Genomic DNA, 24,208 nt, shown 5'->3' with positions numbered 1-24,208 from the left:
TATCCACAATTACAGTCCAGTTTATTAAAAAAATTTTTTACAGAAGAGTGGATATTTAATCAATAATGCATTATTTGATTTATTTCTACACCACAAATGAAGTAAACTTCCTTTAAATTGTAGGACATATTCTAGATGATGGAGACCTTATTGACAATTTGCAAAGATCTAAAATTACCTCAACAGAAATTTTTGAGCGTGTTGAAGCATCTGCAGCAACAGAAGTTAAAATAGAGGCACTGCGTGAAAGCTATCTTCCTATTGCAACTCATGGCGCCATCCTCTACTTTGTAGTATCAGATCTTTCTCATATCAACTATATGTATCAGTTTCCCCTGGAGTGGTTTCATAAGATCTTTGAAGACTCTGTAGAGTACATACTCAAAGTAAAAATTGGGATTTCGTTGAGTGCCCCAGGAATTTTTAAGCCTCGGTCAGTTTTTAGGACTCAATCAGAGAGACTTCTCGCCAGAGAAGATGAGAACGAAATAGAGAGTATCGCAGTCAATTTCCAAGGACATATTAATGCTATAATAGAGAAATTAACAAAAAATGTTTATAAGGTGTGTACCTGAATTTATTACACAAATGATTTTTGGCTAATACTAGTATCTGTAAAATATAATGTATTTTCATTGTTCTTAAATTTCTTATTCAACAGAGAGTTTCTTCAGCTCTGTTCAGTGAGAATCAGCTATGTTTTGCTTTTCTGATGTGTACAGCAATTATGAAAAATAAGTATGATGGAAATCTATTTACTAACAAGTTTGGATTTATACCAGAGAATCAGTGGAACTTCTTCCTTCAGTCTAGCATAATGGCAAATATTATGGACACGCAGGACTCTGAGACTACTGGTAAAGAAGGCCACATTCAGTAAATGTATAGGTCAAATTGTACTCTCAGGCACCTCTCAGAAATAGACTTGCCATTTCTAAAACAGCTCCTTTTACTTGCAGAAAAGACACATCAGTGGAAACTCCCACTAGGAGATAATTGATATATGCTGTTTCCCCTGCAGTCCCCAGCACCGCCCCCATTATGTTTGGAGGGTCCTCTAATCCTTCAGAGTACCTTTTCAGGGAGCACAGAACGGCAAATCGCCACTTATACCCCTTCTTCAAATAGAACTTCCCACAGGCAGCTTCTGCCCACGGGTAGCCGGAGTCCAGTGCAATATCTTTAAAATTTCCATTGTTCCCTCACATTACAGATTCTTTAGATCTGTTATACTACAAACACAGATTTTTTTTCCTGTCTCTACAAGTGAGAATGAAATTTGGCAATGATGGAAACTGAAAAATCTAAGAAAAAAAATCTGTTTTTCATTTTTTAAAGATGTACTAATTAGGCATGCCCTTTTCTAATTTCTAAACTCAAGTAAAGGCACTTCAATGGGTAGAACTGTAGAGATGGAAGGTCCCAAAGGGTCACTTGGTCCAACCTCCTGCAATACAGAAATCATGGACTTGTGGGGATGGAAGAAACACTTGGGCCCCAGGTTATGGGTGCCCAGCACACACTGTGATGTGACGTCATGATGTCATGTACCCCATGGCCTCAGAACCTGAGTTCCGGTTCGAGGTCTTGTAAGGCCTTGGACAGCATACCTGAGGTTTCACAATGCCTCAGATGTGACTTCTGGTGCTTTGCGAGGCACCAGCAGTTGTGTCAGGGGCCCTGCGGTGTGGGTGCTGAGCACCCAGAACAAACTTTTTGAGGATGCTTGAGCCCCCAGGACCCCCTATACTTGGCACTCCTGCCATCCATGAACTAAAAAACAACAGTTAGAGGACCATAGGACAAGCTACCAAAAAAGTAGTTGTGGACCTCCTCCAATATATTGAGCTATCGTTAATTCCTTGCACAAATCTCACATAGAGATTAGATTATATCTGGTATTTATTAAGCATTCATCCTGATGTGCTTGTGGATGTTTCCCCACCCCATTGATCTTTCATTGATCCTAACACCAAAAAGTCTGCTTCTTTTTAAAGAAATTGTCGTACTAGGCTGATAGAGTGATTTAATCCACTTTAATTGTGAAAACCTAAATTTCCAGGTATGAATCCTTCCTTCAAAATACAGACAGTCTGGAGACACATGTAGACAGACACCTCCATTTATAGTGATTATAATTATTTTAAGAATAGTTATAAAGATTTGGGGTGAATTACTAAGGAACTATTGCACTTAAATTCTGAATTTAACAAGTGTTAGAATCTTCCCTATTGTGATGTAGTTTTTGACAAAAGTTCAAACAAAGTGGAAGTAATATCAATGGAATACTGTTATATTGTGTACGGCCAATTTCTGAGTAGAAACAACTTCCTCTAGGGCTGCAATCCTATACCCATTTATCTGAGAGCAGGCCTGATTAAAATCCATTGAACTTAAATCTAAGGCATTCCAGGACTGCAAATCTCAAAAGTAGATATGTACACTAATTAAATGTATAATATAATTATTATTCCTCAATTAGGTTCACGTGCATTCAAGAAAACTCCTCCACTCCATTGGATTACTGACATGATGTGGAAAGAATGCAGGTACATGAGCACTCACATGCCAACATTCAGCCTGTTGTGTGATTCCCTTTCAACAAATTCTCAGCAATGGAGAGCTTTTCTAAATACTCAGAATGTATATTATTTGATCAGTACAAGCTATAGACCAGTGTCACCAAGGCAAGGTAAGTGTTGATGTAAAACTATGTGTTGATTTTCAGCATGCCTTTCTAACCTATTGTTGAAAACACTCCCTGTGTCCCCAAACCATGAAAAATTGAAGAAGAATGCTCCTGGGGTTAGTTTTCTTTGGATGAGAGAGCATTGGAAATTTGCCCCTGACAACTTAGAATCACAATCCGTGCATCTGATGTAGTGAGACTCCAGTCCACAAAAGGCTTTTATAATGTTGCATGCCACCCCAATCTCTTGAGTGGTGTGAGATTCCAGGGGTTTCTGGCGTTTACCTGGGGTTCATGTTTCCTTTGGAATAGGGTTACATCAGAGATTGTGATGTCTTTATTTACACATATATACAACCTGAGCCTCCAGTGGAGGAGTCAACAGTATTAGGGTCTTGCTTGCCTTGGATTCAGACAGAAATCAAGCATCGCTCTGACCCTCTGGCTTCCCAGCCAGTTGTTTCTACTCCTCTCTTCAAGAACAATAGCTATTCTACAGTTCTATTGTTGTGAACAGAGATTTACAACTCTGACAAATATGAAAGATCAGAGAAGAAAAAGGCTTATTTGTGTAGATGATTTGAGAGTTTGTCTCAAATTAGACCTAATATAAATGAGATTACCCAGCTAAAGCAAGCTCACACCTCTCACTGAGTTTGTATACATAAGGTACATATGTAAGAGGCTCATTTATAATTATATTTGGAGAATGGTTCATGTTTTTATGTAGCTGCATTGTTTTATACTTTCTGGATGTCCCATGGTCATATTATGAGGTAGTTGTACTCTATGTTATAAATCAAGTACTGCTAAGAGTTGTCTCTTTTTGTTTGCCAATTTTAAAAATTGGTGTGGTATGACCAAATTTTTATTCTGAAAGTGTAGCTCAGCGAAATGTTTGAGAACTACCACACTTCACTTTTATCCTGGCAGTTATGTTATTCAATTATATGGCTGTATAAAAGTTACAAATTTGTTGCAACATTTTTATATGGTTTCAACTGTTTCAAAGTTTCAGTAATGTTGTAAATTACTATTTAATCTCTTACAGACCCAAAATTAGAAGTACTGAGAGAAAGTGATGAGCAGGAGAGTGGACCTTTAATTTTCCCTTGGGAGAAACTTTCTGCATTCGAAAGACTTATTTTGGTAAGTAAAATCAAGTGGGAAGTATTCAACTAAATTCTTGCTAGCACAATGGGATTTTATTCCACCACCACCCACCCACTATTCCCAAATCTCCTCTGAAACACCCCAGAACAGATTTGGTAGGAGGAATGGGGGAGAGGAGGTGGAGAACGTTTTATTACACAAGAAGAAATCTATGTCTTGACAGATCATTCACTTTAGTGATACATTGAATACAACTTGGTATCTTTTGGGAGGATTTCAATATTGTGCTGTAGCAAATGCTCCATCAGTGCAAGGATTTCTCCTTGCTCAACAGAATGTTTTCCCCCTCCTTCCACATGCTGTTCTGGGGGTTCACATGTCTCCCTCAGAGCCATTTGGGAGGTGCACAAAGAAGGAGAAGGGGGGCAAGTTCAATTGCACTAGGAGATGTCTTTGCACAGGTTTCATCTTTAAAAGATTGCAGTGTTAGAGAAAAGTCAAGTAAGATGTGACGTGATATAAGTTTATAAAACTATGCATGCCATGGAGAAAGTGGATAGGAAAAAGTTTTTTCTCCCTCTCGTGTAACATTAGAACTTGTGAACATCCAATGAAGCTAAATGTTGGAAGTTTCAAGGCAGATAAAATAAAGTACTTGTTCACACAGTGTACAGTGGTACAGTTAGTGTACATAAATAAATGTCAGTGTCCAAAATTACTAATATTTTTAGCCAAAATCAAGTACAGTGGTACCTCAGGTTACATACGCTTCAGGTTACATATGCTTCAGCTTACAGACTCCACTAACCCAGAAATAGTACCTTGGGTTAAGAACTTTGCTTCAGGATGAGAACAGAAATCGTGCTCCAGCTGCGCGGCGGCAGCAGGAGGCCCCATTAGCTAAAGTGTTGCTTCAGGTTAAGAACAGTTTCAGGTTAAGAACGGACCTCCAGAACGAATTAAGTACTTAACCCGAGGTACCACTGTATAGTTAAACTATGGAACTTGCTCCCATGGGAGGCAATGATGGCCTCCAGCTTGGATGGCTTTAAAAGAAGATTCAACAAATTCATGCGGGAGAGGCCTATTGATGCCTATTAGCCAAGATGGCTATGCTCTACCTCAACAGTCAGAGGCCGGGGTTGTGATGCTTCTGAATACAGTGGATCCTCGGTTGTCGAAAACTTCATCAGTCGAACTATTCGGAACCCGAACAACGACAACCCGGAAGTGAATGCTTCTGTTTTCAAACACGCCTCGAAAGTCGAACGGCTTCTGAGGTGTGTTTCTCCATTTTTAAAAAGGGATTTGCCGACTGGCAATTGCGCCTCAGCTGTTGAACGTTTCGGAAGTCGAACAGTCTTCCGGAACAGATTACATTCGACAACCGAGGTTCCACTGTACCAGTTGCTGAAAGCCACAGGAGGGGAGAATGTTATTGTGTTCAGATCTTCTTGCTGGTTTCCCACAGGCATCTGGTCACCTCTGTGAGAGCAAGATACCAGACTAGATGGCCCAATGGCCTGATCCCGCAGGTTGCTCCTTATGTTTATATGTTGCAGTACTTGTTATTGGAATCTAGTCAATAGGGATCACTTTATATTTAGCTTCTGCTTGCAAATATTTTGAGCTTTTGAGGGCACAAATTCCCTCACAGCAATTAAGGAAGTGATAGTTTTAAGGAATTCAGATGCAATCCTTTCACAGTTAAGCACATTTAAGTTGCTTGTATTTCAACGGGAGAGAGAGATACATGTGCTGTGCTTTCACAATGAACTCAATGGAATTTAAAGGTGCTTCACTTTGCTGAATCATATCTTTCATGAATTCAGTGATATTATCATATATTTTTTTAATAGATAAAAGTTCTTCGGTTAGAAAGCTTAACTAGTGCAGTACATACATTTGTAGCTGAGAAATTGGGGAATTACTATCTTCAGATTGGAGGAATTAATTTGAAAGCAGTATATGAAGAAGAATCTAATGCCATAACTCCAATAATTCTCATTCATACTCAAGGTGAGCATTTATAAAGGATGAGTATGCAAAACCTGCTTTATGAATTAGGGTACAATCCGATTGCCCCCCCATGTGGCTTTGCAGAGCAGCAGGGTTGCCAATACATTCACAGGCTTGCCACACACGAAGACTGCAGTGGAAGAAGGGGAGGACAATCTGGCCAAATCTGGACCCAAACACTTCTCCAGCTTCAGTCTGACACAGTACTCAGACCTGATGCCTTCACATTATGGCAGTAAGATACACTTGAGATCCAGCAGATCCTGGGGCAGTTCAGCCCTACTCTCAGAACACTGCACCCACTTGCAAATTTAGTGGCCAGTGGGAGTCCAGCTAAACTGGGAGAGTTGGGCAGAGGGTCACTTCTACCTAATCAAACCCCCTCGCCAGTCCTGTAAAAGGGGGTGGGTTTGATTGCTTTGCCCTTCTCTATATTTATATGAGTATACCATGCGCTGCTGACCCTGCTTGCTTCACTTGGCAACCCTGCCAATCCCTTTGCCAGCCACCTTACTTGACACCTGGCCAATCCCTGCTCCCTTCATACCTGAGCAAACTCTTCTCTCTTTACACCTCACCCAACCCCCCCCCCCAGCTCCCTCCAAGCACCTCCCCCCCCACAGTTCACCCCAGACCCCACCACATTTAAAGGAGGGAGAGGTGCTTCAGATAGTGGTTTGCCAAAGTGCCTCCCCGCTCCATTAAATAGCTCACCTGGGCCACCTGCTGCCCACACTGCTTGCTTGCTCTCTCCCTTGCCTGCCTGCTATTCTGTTGTCAAGCTGGAGTTTGTGTGGCTGCCTGTTGATGGCCATGCAAACTGCAGCATGACAACCGCCTTACATTTTTATGTATATAGGAATAAAACATAGGAAGAAAATATATGGCCCAATCTAATTGGTGCTAGTTGTTACTAGTCAATTGAAAGTAATAAAATTTAATACAGTCACTTAGCTGGTTTGGATATGTTAGTGTAAAGTGTATAACAATGGCATAAATTGTATTGAAAAGTTTATTTGTTTTATAGATGGTCCATGCCTCTGCATTATCCTACTTAGTTTCTACAGCGGAATCATGTTCATGTTTACACAGATATTTCCCACTGAGGTCTATTATTTCCAAGTAAGTGTGCACTGTAAATTTGTGCACAACAGCCTGAAACTGATAGCAGGCAAACACAAAAAAAGAGATGCCAAATTATTTCCCCCCTTTAAAACCATCTAGTCATTTCATTCTGTGGCATCGTGTTAATGATGCAATACAGAATACTATGTTAGGTCTGCTCATTCTTCTGTAGAGCAGCATACATTTTACATAAAGTATTATATGCATACCTTTTCATTGACCCAATATAATAGGTTTATGGATGTGGGAATAAAACAGTATTATTATGTATGCTACACAGGTGTAGATATTGCGGCTCTCTTTCTACGCCTTGCCCAGGAAATAAAAGGAAGTACACGGCATGTGAAAATGATATCTCTGGGACGTGGTCAAGGGAGCAAAGCTGAAGATTTGATATATAAATCAAGTATACTGCAGGGACAGTGGGTATTCCTCCAGAATTGTCATCTTGCGGCTTCGTTTATGCCCAGACTCTGCAAAATTGTTGAATCGTAAGTGTTTTCCCCTAGCATTTATTTGTATATGCAATTTTGTTCAGATGAGTGAGGACCAGAGTAGGCTGGCATTATTGCACCATTTGACTTGTAGGAATCAAATACAGTTTTTTATTATTATTACCTTTGATTTATTAATTGCCTTCTCATTCTCAACCACTTTCTGAACTCCCTGCTTTCCTGACCATTGGGTATGCTGGCTGAAGCTGATAGGAATCCGAGTCTTAACAACATCTGGACAGCCATAGGTTGCTCATTTCTGTTCTGCAGCTATTCACCAGTTCTTTTGAGCTGGCCTGAAGCTGAATTAAATTACTGCTAGGGAATTATGCTGACTATCACTCAATTAATAGAGAGTAGTCTATATTGAACAATTTTCTCCACTTAGCTCAAGGATCTAAGATGGATGGCTTTAAAAAGAGATCACACAAATTCATGGAAGAAAATGCTATCAATTAGCTATATAGGTAAAGGTAAAAGGACCCCTGATCATTAGGTCCAGTCGTGACAGACTCTGGGGTTGTGGCGCTCATCTCGCTTTATTGGCCGAGGGAGCCGGTGTACAGCTTCCGGGTCATGTGGCCAGCATGACTAAGCCGCTTCTGGCGAACCAGAGCAGCGCACGGAAACGCCATTTACCTTCCCGGCGGAGCGGTACCTATTTATCTACTTGCACTTTGATTAACCTACAGCGCCACCCGCGTCCCTATTAGGTGTATATTACCTCCCTTATCAGAAGTAATAGGTCTCTGAATACCAGTTCCTGGGAATATGAGTGGGAGGTGCTGCAGCACTCATGTCTTGGTTGTCGACTTCCTATCTGGTTGGTTTCTGTGAGAACAGAATGCAAAACAAGATAAACTTTTGGTCTGATTGAGAAGTGTTAGTCTTACACAGGGATGGAAGGATCTGTCAATTTTTGTTTTCTCAGTTTCTCATTTTTCCACTTTTAAATTCAGTTTCCGCATTTCTGAAGCAATTTACAATTAAAAAAGAACACTTCATCTTTTTTCACTGGGGGAGTAGCAATAGTTTGTGTAATGGTCTCCCTGCTGAAATGCAAGAGGCCCCATCTATAGTCACATTGTGCCAGCTCTTGAAGACAACCTGTTTAGACAAGCATTCTCCTGATGCATTGACCTGATCCTCCTGTTGTAACCCTTTTAATGCTGTTTTAACTGTTACACTCTTTTAGTGGGATGGCGCTGTGGGTTAAACCACAGAGCCTAGGACTTGCCAATCAGAAGGTTGGTGGTTCGAATCCCTGCGACGGGGTGAGCTCCCGTTGCTCGGTCCCTGCTCCTGCCAACCTAGCAGTTCGAAAGCACGTCATAGTGCAAGTAGGTACTGCTCTGGCGGGAAGGTAAACAGTGTTTCCGTGTGTTGCTCTGGTTCGCCGGAAGCAGCTTAGTCATGCTATCCACATGACCCAGAAGCTGTACGCCGGCTCCCTCAGCCAATAAAGCGAGATGAGCGCTGCAACCCCAGAGTCAGCCACAACTGGACCTAATGGTCAGGGGTCCCTTTTGTTATTGTTGTTTAGTCGTTTAGTCGTGTCCGACTCTTCGTGACCCCATGGACCAGAGCACGCCAGGCACTTCTGTCCTCCACTGCCTCCCGCAGTTTGGTCAAACTCATGTTGGTAGCTTCGAGAACACCATCCAACCATCTTGTCCTCTGTCGTCCCCTTCTCCTTGTGCCCTCCATCTTTCCCAACATCAGGGTCTTTTCCAGGGAGTCTTCTCTTCTCATGAGGTGGCCAAAGTATTGGAGCCTCAGCTTCATGATCTGTCCTTCCAGTGAGCACTCAGGGCTGATTTCCTTCAGAATGGATCGGTTTGATCTTCTTGCAGTCCACGGGACTCTCAAGAGTCTCCTCCAGCACCATAATTCAAAAGCATCAATTCTTCGATGATCAGCCTTCTTTAAAGGGGTCCCTTTACATTTACTTTTATTTTTATAATTTTATAATTTTATAATTTTATCATTTTTATAATTGGTTTTATATTTGTAAACCACTCAGAAGCCATTTTGGCAAATAATCAATATAAAAATTTATTATAATAAAAATAAGTAGTAGTAATTATATATATGTAAGTGGGTTGTGAGATACAGCTGCTTTTGTAGGTATGTGTACAGTTGTTGTTATACCACTTCTTGTAAAGATGAATTCTTGGTTAAATAAAATTGAACGCCGTGCAGTACAACTTCATAATCTGTTTTTAGACAGTGGTGGTGTTACAAAATTTGTTCTATCTACAGATTTACTCAATCACAGACAAATATAGACCCTCAGTTTAGACTCTGGTTGAGTTCAACGCCAGATCCATCTTTCCCTATACCTATCTTGCGGAAGGGCCTTAAGGTAAGATTTAAAGTAATCCCTTCAATTAGAGAGGATGGTTCAGATGCCATAATTCAAACAACCAGTTGGCCTGCACACCTGAGCGGCTGTGTTACATAAGTTGCCTTGTTGTTATGGGAGGGTAGAGTATTTCAAAAGCAAATTAACCAACATCTTGGTAGAAGAGTTATACTCTGTTGATTTCACTGGGACATGAATATACCTGTCTCAGAATTACATCCAGCTAAAGGAAAGTCCAGCTGCTTTCAGAGAACTTCCATGTAATGAAATGTATTTACAATAATCTTTCAGTGATTCACTAGAAGGTAATATATTTATTTTGCTGAAGTCTGCTTGTTTTATTCATAAACTGTCCTACTTATTTTCTAAAGATTGTAATAGAACCTCCCCATGGACTAAAGGGAACACTTCTTCAAACATTTGGAGTAAGCGGTACTGAAATAGTAACGGAAGCTGTATTCAACACCACCACCTGTGGGCCATCATGGAAAAGGTTGCTGTTCAGTCTGTGCTTCTTCAGTGCTGTAGTTCATGAAAGAAAGAAATATGGAGCTTTGGGCTGGAACATTCCATATGAATTTAATTCTTCAGATTTAGAGGTAAGAGGAAGTCTTCCAGACCTAAATAAAAGCATGATTGTAAATAGTATCATCTTAAAATAATATCTATTATAACCATAATTTCCAAACTGCGCCTAGTAGTGCATCCACTCCTCCATAAATCTAGCAGATACAGAAGCAAGGAACTGCCAAGCCTTACCCACTATTCACAAAGAAATGAAAATTTAATTATTATTATTTTTAAATTAACACTAAATGTGTACTTAATAAGTACCAGCTTAAACAATGGAAGCAAAATACCAAATTTCTGCTGTAGTGATAACCAAGTGTATAGATACAGTCATTTCTGATTATTTTTATCTTGAACCAGATGCACTAACCAAAATTGACGAAAACAGATTAAAGTTTCTTCATCTTCCTGTCCTAGAGAATTAATGTCACTCACCTAGTGTTATGGGCTTAAACTCCTCAGTCACCTCACTGTAATTATCCTTCTCCTCCTTGCTTGCACATTACAAAAGCATCCTGTCACCCCCATGGATCTCTCTCCACAGAAGGTGGCGAGTGGAGCTCAGGTGGAGACAGAGCTATAAGAGAAAGGCGCAGGCAGAAGAAAAAGGCCAGCTTTTGCCTGCATCTGTCTCTGAAAGTGGTGGTGAGATGATTTGCCCCTCCTCCTCCCCACTTACCGCTGCTGTTGGAGCCAGTCACTCCATCACCACAATCCAGAGACAGACACAGGCAGAAGCTGAAAATCCATTCTAGGTCCTTTCCAAACCTTTAAATCTGCATGCATCTCTTATCTGTGTGCTTCTTGCCTCCTGCCTCTTCCTCCCCCACCCCCATTTCCCTGTAAGTTATACTCTTTACTCTCCTCGTTGCCATGATCCCCAGTTGTTGTTTTTTTTAAAAAAAACTTTAGGGAATGCTTGGGCACACCCCTTGCATACCCCTGTGACAAGACCCAGCCACAAAGGACACTAAATACATGTCTTGTTTACAGTACCAGCAAAAGGACTAGTGAATGAAGCATTTACACCTAGAAGTGCTTCACGTAGTCTGCTATCCATTTAAAGTAACGCTTCAGAAAATTATAATAGATTGGGCATGCCTTTTATATATTTTTTTCCTTTAAGCAATACACCCTCATTCTATGTCTTCTTGTTCTTTAAATTCATCTCAGTTTCAAAAAAATAGTTTGTCATATGGTACAGATAGTTACATCTCAGGACACGCAAGTCCAAAGCTAGTCGCATCATTCTTTGGATCATAGTGCTTGTCTCTTAAAAAAAAGGAAATGTAGTGACAAGACATAACCACAGCAATAATGCTACAATAGAAAATACCTTTTTTCAAATTTTCTTCCCAAGATTTCGATCCAGGTGCTGGAGATTCTTCTTGGGAATCAAAAGAAGATTCCTTGGGAAGCACTGCGTTATATGACTGGCGAAGTAACATATGGAGGCCGTGTAACTGATAATTGGGATCGTCGGTGCATTCTTAACATTTTGGATAATTTCTATAACCCTTCTGTATTGCAAGAGGACTTTGCTTACACTACTGATTGGGTAGGGGAAGCCATTTCTTTTTTCATTATTTTACAGCACTTTAACAACCTGTACATTGTTATATAAAGAGTTGGTTCAGCCCTAACAGGAAATGGTGGTTTCCTACTACTGTATGTGCATGCAAGACTTAGGATCACATTTTACGCTCCCTTCTCACCTGTGTCCCTCTTTTGCGTGCAAAAGATGATTAAAAACTTTCTGCTGTAATTTTAAACTAACCACAGTTCCCTGTTACAAAACTGTAGTCAAAAAGGGTCTAAGTGTCAGATGTGATACTCTTACTTTGGCTGTTTTGTACATTTTGGTCCAAAAGACTTTTTTTTCATGGACAGCTCTGCACTGCAGAGACATCGCTCACCTACGAGCATCTTAATGCCTCTGTCTCTCTCTAGACTGGAACCCAATATACACTGCCAAGAGAAAAAGAGGCAGAACTAGCCATGGGAAAACTGTTATGACTGGACTCAGGGAACTCTGGTCATTTAAACTCTCATATGCTCTAGCCAGTCAGGCTCAAACCATGGTTTCAGAACCTTGTTTCTTCTCATAGAGTGAATTCCCTGAGTTCAGACATATTTGATAACCAGGGACAGCCCAGGACGTCTTTCCACTAGAAGCAAAAACCCCAGTGCTGTCCCCCACCTCCTGCCCCCCCCCACCTGGCGACTGGCACTTGCTTGCTGCCTCCTGCTCCTCAACCCCAGAGGTGTGCTCATGGATGATGGTTGCATGCTCCTCTACTCACCGCTGGGCTGCCCTGAAGAGGGTGAGCAGAAGCAAGATGGTGGCCCAAGGGCAAGTAGAAGAGTGTGCCACTGCAGCCATCAGGGCCAAGGAGCACCTAGCAGCGGTAAGCGCTTGGCAGTGGCAAGTACTGAGTGCCAGGTTCCTGGTGGCAAGAGGCAGGAAGTGGCAGTGGGGGGTGCCTGTTCCAGTTGGGAGAGGGGGGTGCATGATGGTGTGGGGGAGTGGTGGCACTAATGCTGGCAGTGAAACGGCTGGAGGTGCAGCACACCCCCCCCCCAATGAAACACTGGCTTGTCTTGCCACTTTGGGTGGCAGCTCCTACCTCTCCATCTCCCAAAGCACATACATCCTGCCTGTGCAACATGCTACCATCTGCCTTATTGCAGGGCAGATTTGAGGGTAAACCATACGTGGAAGGAGTCTGCCCCTGCGGCTTGATGGAGGTAGAAACTGTCTCTCATGTCTTGTTACGCTGCCGTTTCTACGGGGATATACGCTCAGTATTTATCACTCCTGTTATACAAAAATCTGCAAATGGGTCCGAACTTCAATGTCTAAAACTCCTGGTAGAGGACAAGGATCTAGAGATTACACTAAGGGTGGCCAAATTCTGTGCGACTGCCATAAAACTTAGGGAACAAGCTGTACTACCAAAATTATTAAGGTTTTAAATGAAAATTTTAGGTTATATTTTAGTGATCAAGATTTAATATATTATTTAACTGCCACTATATCTGAATTGTCTCTGTTATACCCAATTGCAATTCAATGTATTCCTGTTGTGTTTTATGATTTTCCTGATATTGTAAGTGACCCGGAACTGGTCTGTGACCGTAATAATAAAATTCTATTCTATTCTATTCTATTCTATCCTGCCTGTGAAAGTTCATAGGCCTATACTAGGAAATAAATATCATTCAGAATATACTTGACATTCCTACCGATGCAATGTTCCCTAGCTTTGTGAGCAAACTTATTTTGTATGGATCTATTCTTGAAGGTGAATTCTGATCTACCTTGAACAATGGCTCTATTGGGTTTCTAGTGTTCTCCTGTGAGGATGTGGGCTGAAGACATTAGTAGATGAAAAGCATTTTTAATTGGTTTTGCAGGTGTATCAACCCATATCTGAAAAAGATACTTTGAAAGACTGCAGAGCCTATCTACGATCTCTTCCGGAGAGCGATTCTCCAGAACTCTTTGGAATGCATCATTGTGCAGAAAGAGCATACCTAAAGTCTGAAGCACAGTTATTTATTGAGTCAGTTGCCAGGACTCAACCAGCAATGACTACAGACACTCTCATCATCAGGTCACTCTTTGGAGATTTCTTTTTCTGTTTCTGGAATATGACCACAAACTAACAGAGTTAAGCATGCTTAAGTCCCCTAACCTCACACAGAACAGAGAAGAGAAAAGATCCCATTACTGACTCCACTCATTGCAGCTTCTCACCTCTTGTAATTTCCTTTTGTTGTTCATTTCCCCACCACCTTATTGGAGTTAAATGTGGGATTGACAACATAAACATGAGAATATTAGCATTAACCAATTTTTGCATATGTGCTGTGATATGCAAAATCAGGTGCACTACCCCACAAAGAATGCCTAGGATTATTTATTTGACAACGAACAATGAGCAACATGCAGTGAAACAAGGGGGGCATTAACTTGATTGATATTGATTGATAACTCTTAAGACATTGGGTGTTTATCTGTTTGTTTTAGTGGCAGAAAGACTCCAGATGAAATAGTATTGGAAATGGCATCTGACATTCAAATTAGGCTACCACTGACTGTAGAAGTTATGGGACAGACACCTGAAACTGAACCCAAAGAAAAAGTTACATTTGAAAGCTTCAAGTCAGGCTCAGTTTGGGCTGCACTTGCAAAGGTTGCAAAAGGTCAGAACTTTGATTCACATAATATAAAATTAAAATTAGCTTTATCTTGCAATAATAATAATAATAATAATAATAATAATAATAATAATAATAATTTATTATTTATACCCCGCCCATCTGGCTGGGCCTCCCCAGCCACTCTGGGCGGTTTCCATAGAAACCAAAAATACAGTAAAATATCACACGTTAAAAACTTCCCTGAACAGGGCTGCCTTAAGATGTCTTCTGAATGTCAGGTAGTTGTTTATCGCTTTGACATCTGCTGGAAGGGCATTCCACAGGGCGGGCGCCACTACCGAGAAGGCCCTCTGCCTGGTTCCCTGTAGCTTTGCTTCTCGCAATGAGGAAACCGCCAGAAGGCCCTCGGCGCTGGACCTCAGTGTCCGGGCAGAATGATGTGGGTGGAGACGCTCCTTCAGGTATACTGGACCGAGGCCGTTTAGGGCTTTAAAGGTCAGCACCAACACTTTGAATTGTGCTCGGAAACGTACTGGGAGCCAATGTAGGTCTTTCAAGACCGGTGTTATATGGTCTCGGCGGCCGCCCCCAGTCACCAGTCTAGCTGCCGCATTCTGGATTAGTTGTAGTTTCCGAGTCACCTTCAAAGGTAGCCCCACATAGAGTGCATTGCAGTAGTCCAAGCAGGAGATAACCAGAGCATGCACCACTCTGGCGAGACAGTCCGCAGGCAGATAGGGTCTCAGCCTACGTACCAGATGGAGCTGGTAAACAGCTGCCCTGGACACAGGTTTGACCTGTGCCTCCATGGACAGCTGTGAGTCCAAAATGACTCCCAGGCTGCGCACCTGGTCCTTCAGGGGCACAGTTACCCCATTCAGGACCAGGGAATCCTCCACACCTGCCCGCCTCCTGTCCCCCAAAAACAGTACTTCTGTCTTGTCAGGATTCAACCTCAATCTGTTAGCCGCCATCCATCCTCCAACCGCCTCCAGACACTCACACAGGACCTTCACCGCCTTCACTGGTTCTGATTTAAAAGAGAGGTAGAGCTGGGTATCATCCGCATACTGATGAACACCCAGCCCAAACCTCCTGATGATCTCTCCCAGCGGCTGCATGTAAATGTTGAAAAGCATGGGGGAGAGGACAGAACCCTGAGGCACCCCACAAGTGAGAGCCCAGGGGTCTGAACACTCATCCCCCACCACCACTTTCTGAACACGGCCCAGGAGGAAGGAGCGGAACCACTGTATGACAGTGCCTCCAGCTCCCAGCCCCTGAAGACGGTCCAGAAGGATGTTATGGATACCATTATCAAAGGCCGCTGAGAGATCCAGCAGAACTAGGAAACAGCTCTCACCTTTGTCCCTAGCCCGCCGGAGAAGGAATATACGTATATATAGTTCTGGTCTGTTTATTATTGTTGTGAATACATAATGAGGAATAAAATCAACAAATAATGATAAAATATATAGCACTCCAACATCTAAGATTAGGTGATTTCTCCTAATTAGCAATTTGATACTGAGTGTTGGCAGTGAGTATTCTTACATGGAAGCAGGAGGAATTTATGGCATTGTGTCACAGCTGGAATATCTTGGAACTAAATGCATAAGAATTAGTCCAGAATTTGCTCAGGGGTGTGTGTCTGTAGGCAAACACCTTCTCTCTTGGTTAAGCCTTTTAACAACTATGTTTCTAACTACTTTTAATTGATGTTCTTTATTGAATATGCTGTTAATTTATTGCTTTATTACTCTGGTTAATGACACTTATTTTATGTTGACTGTTTGATATTTTTTCAGTGTTTTTTCTTAAAGACAAGTTTTTGTAATTTTAAAACTTTAATAATAATTTTGCAGTTATTCAGTTTTGTGTTTTTTGTTGTATGCTGCTTTTAGAGGACTTGTCTGGAAAGGTTCCCTAAAAATGTTTTAAATAAGTAAATACTGTAAGTTGGTACTGACCAATATGCCAGAAGCAGAAGATCCAAATAGTGTCCCCTCTCTAAGAAAAAAATACAATAATATTTGTATATTATTGACAGTTTTCTGCCTTTTAGTAGTGCCCCAAATTTGCAGCTTGATGCAGCTAACTTGCTCTACCTATCAGTGAGATAACCAGTGGGTCTTATTTTCTATTGTAGGTCCTAGTTCTTTTATGAGTTCAACTTTGCTAATTGTCTTGCATCAGGAGATTAAAAGGTATAATCATTTGTTATCCATAATAATGCAGTCATTACATGGACTTCAGCAAGGTATCAAAGGCGAGATTATCTTTACCACAGCACTAGAAGAGCTTTATAATTCAGTATTGAAAAACAAAGTTCCTGAACTGTGGCAGGTAGGTGAACAGTTTCTCTGTGAATCAAAAAATAAACTTTTAGGATGAGATTATGTACTTAGCTACATTGGCCCCCCAAAAGCACTTTATATGTGTTGTATGTGCATTATAACACTACAACACAAGGTGGCGCTGTGGAGTTTCATTTTTGCCAACCTGATTTCTCATACAAAATTTATAATGCGTTTAACTGAAACACTGCTTTGATGTGTCTACTTCCAGCCCCAGTTGTGGCTGTCCACCTGCAGAACAGACTTCTGCTCACCAAATGTGATTTCCCTTTCTTTGCTTCCCCGCTGCAGTCTCTGCATGTCCACCAAAGAAAACCAGAAAGGGGATACTATATCTCAACCCTAGATTGTGATTTGTTTCACTGTAACTAACTACACTCCCTATCTAGCCTCAAATCATGGTTTGTTGTTGTATTAGCTATCATGGTTTATTCATGTGAAACAAACCACAATTTGCCTGTCTGCAGGGATCTTACCTGTTATCCAAGAATTTTCCAAGATTATAGACAGAGGCTCTGAGATTACATCCTTAAGCTTTTTGAAATCAGCCTTATTTTTTTAGTAACATACAGAGTCTCTGTTTTCAAGTCATAGAACTGCCTTAAAGTCCAAAATGCATGTCCGACTACACTCAGCTTTACCTTGCCTCAGTATCATGAAACCCGAGGACATGATTACTTCGTCACAAGGTTCCCAGTATTTCTACTTCTTTAATCAGTTCCTCTCTGTTGGTGAGGATCAGGTCCAAGACAGCTGATCCCCCTTAGTCCTGATACCATGATTCCATAGCAGTTCACAAAAGCAGAATGGAATCCTGGCAGTAATTCTTAACATCTTCAGAATCTCAGCAGTCTATTTTTATTTTCTCTTTAAAAGTGGGTTTCTAGCCTCTATAGTAAAAAAAAACTGCTTAAGTGGACAATATCTTTTAAATTACAGAAAGCTGTTACTTTCCATACTATTTCCAGCTGCCAGGGGTTGAGTAGGGTTTCCGTGTCCTGTATAATGGTTTTTTGCATGCATCTGCTCGGAGATTACACAACTCTTTTACCTGAGTGGGAAGAATGGATGATCAATTTTATTTTTGTAAATTTTAAAAACATGATATTGTGCTTGTTCTGCTATTACATAACAGCAATATTCCTATAAATCACTTAAACCTCTGGGATCCTGGATTGATGACCTTGTTTTACGAGTGACTTTCTTTTCCATGTGGGCTAAACAAGTTATCACCTTTATGGAATCAAGGTAAAATGCAAAATATTGGAACAGTAAAAATTCTGGTGAAGTATATAAATATAAAGAAATGGCTTTGGCAAGTACTCTTGCCACGGTTAAAATGCCATGGTTAACATACATTGGAATTGCAAATTTTCTGATACCTACTATAGAAATCCAGAAACCAATTATGAACATGACGTATCCAGTGCAGGCAATTTCCTATTTTGAACCTGATACATATGTGGGATCTGCAGCAAAGTGTTGGCATTTGGACTGCTCCCGTTCAAGTTCTCAGCCACTCCCTTCCATTCCCTTTCCCTTCCATATTTTCTATTTTTCCTGTAAAAGTCAGTTGGCATTCTATGTCCGTGAAACCTGCGTAGTTCTTGGATCAGTAGTGGGGTGCAGGAGGCCCCTCTTGGGGTCTTTAAAGTTGTTGTTTTTTGTATCTCTGTAAACCTTGGGCGCTACTGCTGCTTCACAAATAACTGCCTCCATTCAGGAAAGGGAGAAAGGACCACCTCTGCTGTTATGTATGCTTATTGTTCTCATTCCATTTTTCGTTCCTCGGAAAGGCCATTGTTTGGATAATGGATGGCATTCTTCACAGGTTAATGCCTCCAGCTGGAAGGAATTGGTGGGATCTACTGAAGCCTTGTGGCTCGTCTCACCAGACTGAACCAGCTTGCAGTTTACAGTATTTATTTACTGAATTTGTATACCACCCGTCTGAAGATCCCAGGGTGATTCACAGAATAAAATCACAAAGTACATAATAAAAACAAGAACAAACCAAGCCAATAACCCCCCTCCCAGAAACACATTTACAAGAATATAGTCTGTTAATCAGCCAAATTAATGTGACCTCTCCCATTATTTTAAACTACCCCCCACAGTGTTCCTCCCTATGCTATGCCATAGCCACTGCTGTTGTGCAATTTGCCTTCCCTTTCGCTCTTAGCCCTGACTATGAAAATCTAGGATTGTGATGCGGTACTAGAAATCCTCCAATGGGGGGTTGCATGATGACACTCTTATATTTACTCTTACATGTGTACGGATTGTACTTTTATAGTAGTTATGCCTTTGGCTAGTGCAGATTGTCATTATTTATTGTATTGTATAATTGACCATTTAAAACCATAATTAATATATACTTCTAAACTTATCATTCTTAAAGGCATCAGTATTTAGTGGTATTTCAGAAGCTAACCAAAACAACTATGCAACCTGGTGAGGAACTTGACCCCTTTGATGGCAGCTCTCAGGCACACCCCAGCTGCTTTTGGCTTCCAGCTTTCTTCTTTCCACAAGGTACATAATTTCATGGACAGTTACTATTTTCAGCAGTGTGTAGATAAGGAGTGGGGAACTGTGGCTGCCTACCAGGTCATTGTTAGGGGTTGGCATAGCAGGGGTTGAGTCTTTCGTCTCTTGTGCCAGGCCCCAGATTTCATGCCCCTCCCCTTTTTCCAAAACTTTTTTTTTTTAATAAAGAAGTCCTCATAGGGTGGCTTGGTGCACTGCAAAGTGCAGTGCCAGTGAGGCCCCAGCCACTTGCCCCCTTAATTTGCTTTCCAGTTGAGGCACATATTTTATTGATCTGTGGTGCTGGGTAGCATCTGTGGATTATTTTGGCTGGTGACAGGAAGCCATCAACAAGACAAAGATTCTCTGCTGGGTGCAGAGGGGTGGAGCCCCATCCTGGGCAGTTAGCAAAAGACAATAGAGTTGGGAGGGAGGAGTTTCAGAATTGCAGCGGGCTCATGTAAGCAAGAGGAAAAATAGTTTTGTTTCGGGGAATTAGTTTGCAAGTTGGAGAAAAGGGAATCACAGCACAATGTGGATTGACAGTTTGAACCCAACATAGTAGCCATGAGAGAAACAGGACCCTTCTAGAATGTAAACTGGAAGTCCTCACACCCAATCCTAAACTCAGGTTGTATATATGTGCAAATAAACCATATACAGGCAACCCCCGTTTTAGGCATGACCAATATGCACAGTGCCAAACCCAGAACCAGGGATGCCAACTTGAATAAAATATTGTGGGAGCCCAGGTAAGCTCTGCCCTATATAATCGGCTACATGACGTAGTGCGCACACACCATTTGAATGGGAATGTCTATCAATTTTTGTGGGGACCCTGCCCCCTCAACTATGGAGGCCGAAGCCCCCATGGCCCCTAGGAGGTGGCTCCTGTGCCCAGAACTGACCTGGAAATGTAATAAAAGACTTCACTAAAAGGGCGGGGCAGGGTGAGGCGAAGGCAGAATGGGATGTTTCAGTTACACATGATTTCACGCAAGCATGCAGTGACCTGGAACACAAGCCCTGCACAAATCGGGGCTTGCCTATATCATAAAGACCCCATAGTCTACTCTGTGCCTTATTGTCCAACAGGCACAGACCCTGGTAAGTAGGCCTGGTACCCCTGGAGTCTCACGCCACTTGGATTGGGGTGGCGTGCAACAGTATGTTTAAACGTTTGTACAAAACATATTGCAATGCTGAAAAGGGTTCAGAAAAGGGCAACCAAGATTATCAAAGGTTTGGAGCAACTTCCCTATGAAGAAAGATTACATTTGGGGCTTTCTAGTTTAAGAAAAAGAGTAAGAGGATATGATAGGTGTGCATAAGGTTATGCATAGTGTGAGGGGAAAGTGGATAAAGATTTTTTTTCCTTTTTAGTCAACTAAAGCTGACTAAAGCCTAGTCTCACACCTCTTGTTCCAACATGTGCTCACACACTCATACATGTATTTTATTCCTGCAGGATTTCTTACTGCAGTTCTTCAGAATTACGCTCGGCAGAAACAATTGCCAGTGGATTCTCTTAATTTTATCCACAAAGTTCTTCCATTCGTTCAGGATGAAGATCAGAGTCTTAGATTTTTCAGTGCAAAAGAAGCTATAATAAACAAAGCATTTAAGGTAAGAAAATAAGAGCACATGTAGCATAATGGTTAATGAGCATTGAGCTGGATGATTGATCTAAGTCACTGTTATGGCCTTATACACTGTTTTTTAAAAAAACAACTGAGAAAATGTATGTGATATGTTCTGATCATATTGGGAAGATACTATTGAAGTGTGTCTGGAACACATTTCTGAAACAACATGGAGAAGAAAATCCTATGGGGGAAAGTTGCAGGGGCAGGTTGGGGTGTGAATTCCCTTCTAATTCTGCAGTGCCGAAGTATTTTCCTTCTGAAGCACATTTACTTCATTTCCAAAGGAAAAGGAACCACTTTCTGCAACTCTCAAATGACTTACTGCCAGGACTCAGTAATTCTACACATACACAAAAATCCGAGCATCAAGAGACACTTTACTTAAGTTCAAATTCTGTTGGGCCAGCCTCCTTCTGCCCGTTTAAAAAGTACTATGCAGGTGAGCGGGAGGGAGGTGGTAGCCAACAGTGTGCTATCCTGATGTTGCTGGTCTACAACTCCCATTATTTTCTGCCGGCATGGCCAATGGCCAGGGATGCACTTTGAGGGCATCACACTGACTACTCCTGAGCTTCAGCCATGCTTAGCATCATGTAGGACGACCAACTTACTGTGTTGCCTATCAGTTAAAATGTAATTTACAGATTACCACTGAATGTAGATGTGAAGGATGGTGTCGCGGAGGCTGAATAGCGGTCATTCTACCTCTGTAAAGGATTGCTTCACTAATTGCTGAATGCATGAAAAATTGATACACAACGCCTTTTCCATTGGGTTGATAGTGATTTTGTTTGATCAACATAGTACAGTCATACCTTGGATCCCGAATTCAAATGTTTTGGCTCCCGAATGCTGCAAACCCGGAAGTGAGTGTTCTGGTATGCGAAAAGTCTTTGGAACCCAAAAGTCCAACAGGGCATTCACGGCTTCTGATTGGCTGTAGCCAATCAGAAGCCGCACTTCGGTTTGCAAACGTTTTGGAAATAGAAAGGACTTCCAGAACAGATTCTGTTCAACTTCCGAGGTATGACTGTAGTACTGAGCCACCTGCCAATGCTACCTGTAGGTCAGGTGCCTCTCAGACTAACACCATGACAGCCAGGTCAAGTTCCCTATCTTAAAACATTTATATCATGTTGTTGTTGTTGTTTAGTTGTTTAGTTGTATCCGACTCTTCGTGACCCCATGGACCAGAGCACGCCAGGCACTCCTGTCTTCCACTGCCTCCCGCAGTTTGGTCAAACTCATGTTCGTAGCTTCGAGAACACTGTCCAACCATCTCATCCTCTATCGTCCCCTTCTCCTTGTGCCCTCCATCTTTCCCAACATCAGAGTCTTTTCCAGGGAGTCTTCTCTTCTCATAAGGGGGCCAAAGTATTGGAGCCTCAGCTTCAGGATCTGTCCTTCCAGTGAGCACTCAGGGCTGATTTCCTTAAGAATGGCTAGGTTTGATCTTCTTGCAGTCCATGGGACTCTCAAGAGTCTCCTCCAGCACCATAATAGCTGGTCATAAATTTTGAAGGTTTTGTGGAGTCTGGTGGACTAAAAAGAAACAAGAAAACCCTATATGACATTCATCTATCATTTTTGTTGACTTTCAGGAATCTTCTCGGTGTGAAACTGGAGTTATAGTTTGTGGCTTATACATAGATGGTGCTTGCTGGAATCCCACTACAAAGACATTGGAAGAGCCTGAGCTTCACCAGAGATTTTATCCACTACCAGACATACATTTTTTGCCAAAAAAGGTGATTTAAATAAAATGTACATTCTGTGTTATAACAAAAGCTCAGGGTGGCAACAGGTAACACTAATGATACAAATTTTGCAAGTTGGGAGCAGCTATATAATCTTATATTTATACCTGAAATGAGAAACATTTGATTTCGTTGTATCATTTTACTACATCATGCACTCCTTTTCTCACCCACTCCCTTATTCTGACTCCAAGTTTCAACCTGTAAAGTGTTTTTGTCCATGTTGCATGTGCCTGGTGTTTATGGCAGTTGTGGTGCATCTGGCTGGCTGTTCTGAATCTATGATGAATTAACAGTGTGCTGTGCTTGTGCAAACCATTGTCAGGCTACTTGTGTAGAAAAAAGCCCACCCACCGCTCCATCACCAGATGGGTGCTGAAGGTAGAGGCTCATACTAACATCTAGAACCCCTTCCCCCTTAAAAGAGGAGACAGATACGCAAAGTTTGCCTATGTTTTGCTGTGATTTCCTGCTTCGCATATTGGTTGCATGCACATACTGTATATTGTATGTTTTGCGTGCTACTCTTTCATATTCCTCTCATATACAGTCTATTTAAAAGATCGGTGTTATGCTAATATGTATTATTAATTCATCAACACTTCTCTTTTGAAGATGGCCTCCCATGCAAGACCCCATTGTCTAGAGGAGGAAGAAGTCTGGCTACTTTATGAATGTCCACTATACAGGACACCTGAAAGATCAGGAACACTGTCCTCTACAGGTATATCAACTAATTTTATAACAGTAGTTAACCTACCAAGTCTTATAGCACCCAGCCACTGGATAACAAGAGGTGTTGCACTGTTATGCCAACTAGATGACTGAGAAAATTTAAAACATAATTACCTCTTAAACTTGGATACTCTGCAGACTGTTGGACCACTTGAGGTTTTGGTAAACGGATGCTTAAGAATAAACAGTATTTATTGTGGTTTTCATTATGATTTATCTTCTCTTTATTTATATAAGCATGGTAGCAGGTTAATTAAACTTATTTGTGTTCAGTCTGATGTGTGTCAAGCTAGCCATGTGGTAAAGTTGGACTTCCTCAGCTCCAGCAATAAACTTCTAGTGCTTGCTTACCGCAGTATTGTTTCTAATAGTGACCAGCCCAATGCTGCTGGAGCCTTACAAATGAGGGCATTAAAGTGATTGCCACTGTCTTGAATCAGAATTGTAGTTGGAAGGGACCCTCAGGATCATCTAATCCAACCCCCTGCAATGCAGGCATATGCAGCTGTCCCATACGGGGATCAAACCTGCAACTTTGGCATTAACAGCACCAACTGAGCCATCCAAATCTGTAGCATGCTTACTGAACAAAAAGTATGAGTCATTTCTATTGCTCTGCACTTTTTACCTCTGACTCCATTT

General features: G+C 41.5%; 1 protein-coding gene across 15 annotated transcripts in view; it reads left to right on the top strand.

The window, feature by feature from the left end:
- Window positions 1-23,772, top strand: part of DNAH14 (dynein axonemal heavy chain 14) — a 129,737-nt gene extending 105,965 nt beyond the window's left edge. For 9 of the 15 annotated variants that reach the window (XM_083604684.1, XM_083604680.1, XM_083604681.1 and 6 more), the window contains 17 exons: window positions 124-563; window positions 662-857; window positions 2,483-2,692; window positions 3,741-3,838; window positions 5,662-5,821; window positions 7,227-7,437; window positions 9,703-9,805; window positions 10,177-10,404; window positions 11,736-11,933; window positions 13,793-13,992; window positions 14,409-14,584; window positions 16,692-16,888; window positions 18,035-18,147; window positions 19,301-19,434; window positions 20,897-21,054; window positions 22,676-22,822; window positions 23,447-23,772. In XM_083604684.1, the coding sequence (XP_083460810.1) occupies window positions 124-563; window positions 662-857; window positions 2,483-2,692; window positions 3,741-3,838; window positions 5,662-5,821; window positions 7,227-7,437; window positions 9,703-9,805; window positions 10,177-10,404; window positions 11,736-11,933; window positions 13,793-13,992; window positions 14,409-14,584; window positions 16,692-16,888; window positions 18,035-18,147; window positions 19,301-19,434; window positions 20,897-21,054; window positions 22,676-22,822; window positions 23,447-23,659 (3,182 nt within the window). In that variant the 3' untranslated portion in view covers window positions 23,660-23,772. Of the gene's footprint in view, window positions 1-123; window positions 564-661; window positions 858-2,482; window positions 2,699-3,740; window positions 3,839-5,661; window positions 5,822-7,226; window positions 7,438-9,702; window positions 9,806-10,176; window positions 10,405-11,735; window positions 11,934-13,792; window positions 13,993-14,408; window positions 14,585-16,691; window positions 16,889-18,034; window positions 18,148-19,300; window positions 19,435-20,896; window positions 21,055-22,675; window positions 22,823-23,446 lie in introns of those variants that run through there. The other 6 variants (XR_014545785.1, XR_014545786.1, XR_014545787.1 and 3 more) reach the window with 6 other exon arrangements.
- The last annotated feature ends 436 nt before the right edge of the window (window positions 23,773-24,208 follow it).

Source organism: Podarcis filfolensis (genome assembly GCF_964270895.1).
Source record: "Podarcis filfolensis genome assembly, chromosome: 3".
Taxonomy (NCBI): Eukaryota; Metazoa; Chordata; class Lepidosauria; order Squamata; family Lacertidae; genus Podarcis; species Podarcis filfolensis.
The sequence above is the reverse complement of the archived record's forward strand: the minus strand, read 5'-3'. Positions and strand labels throughout refer to the sequence as shown.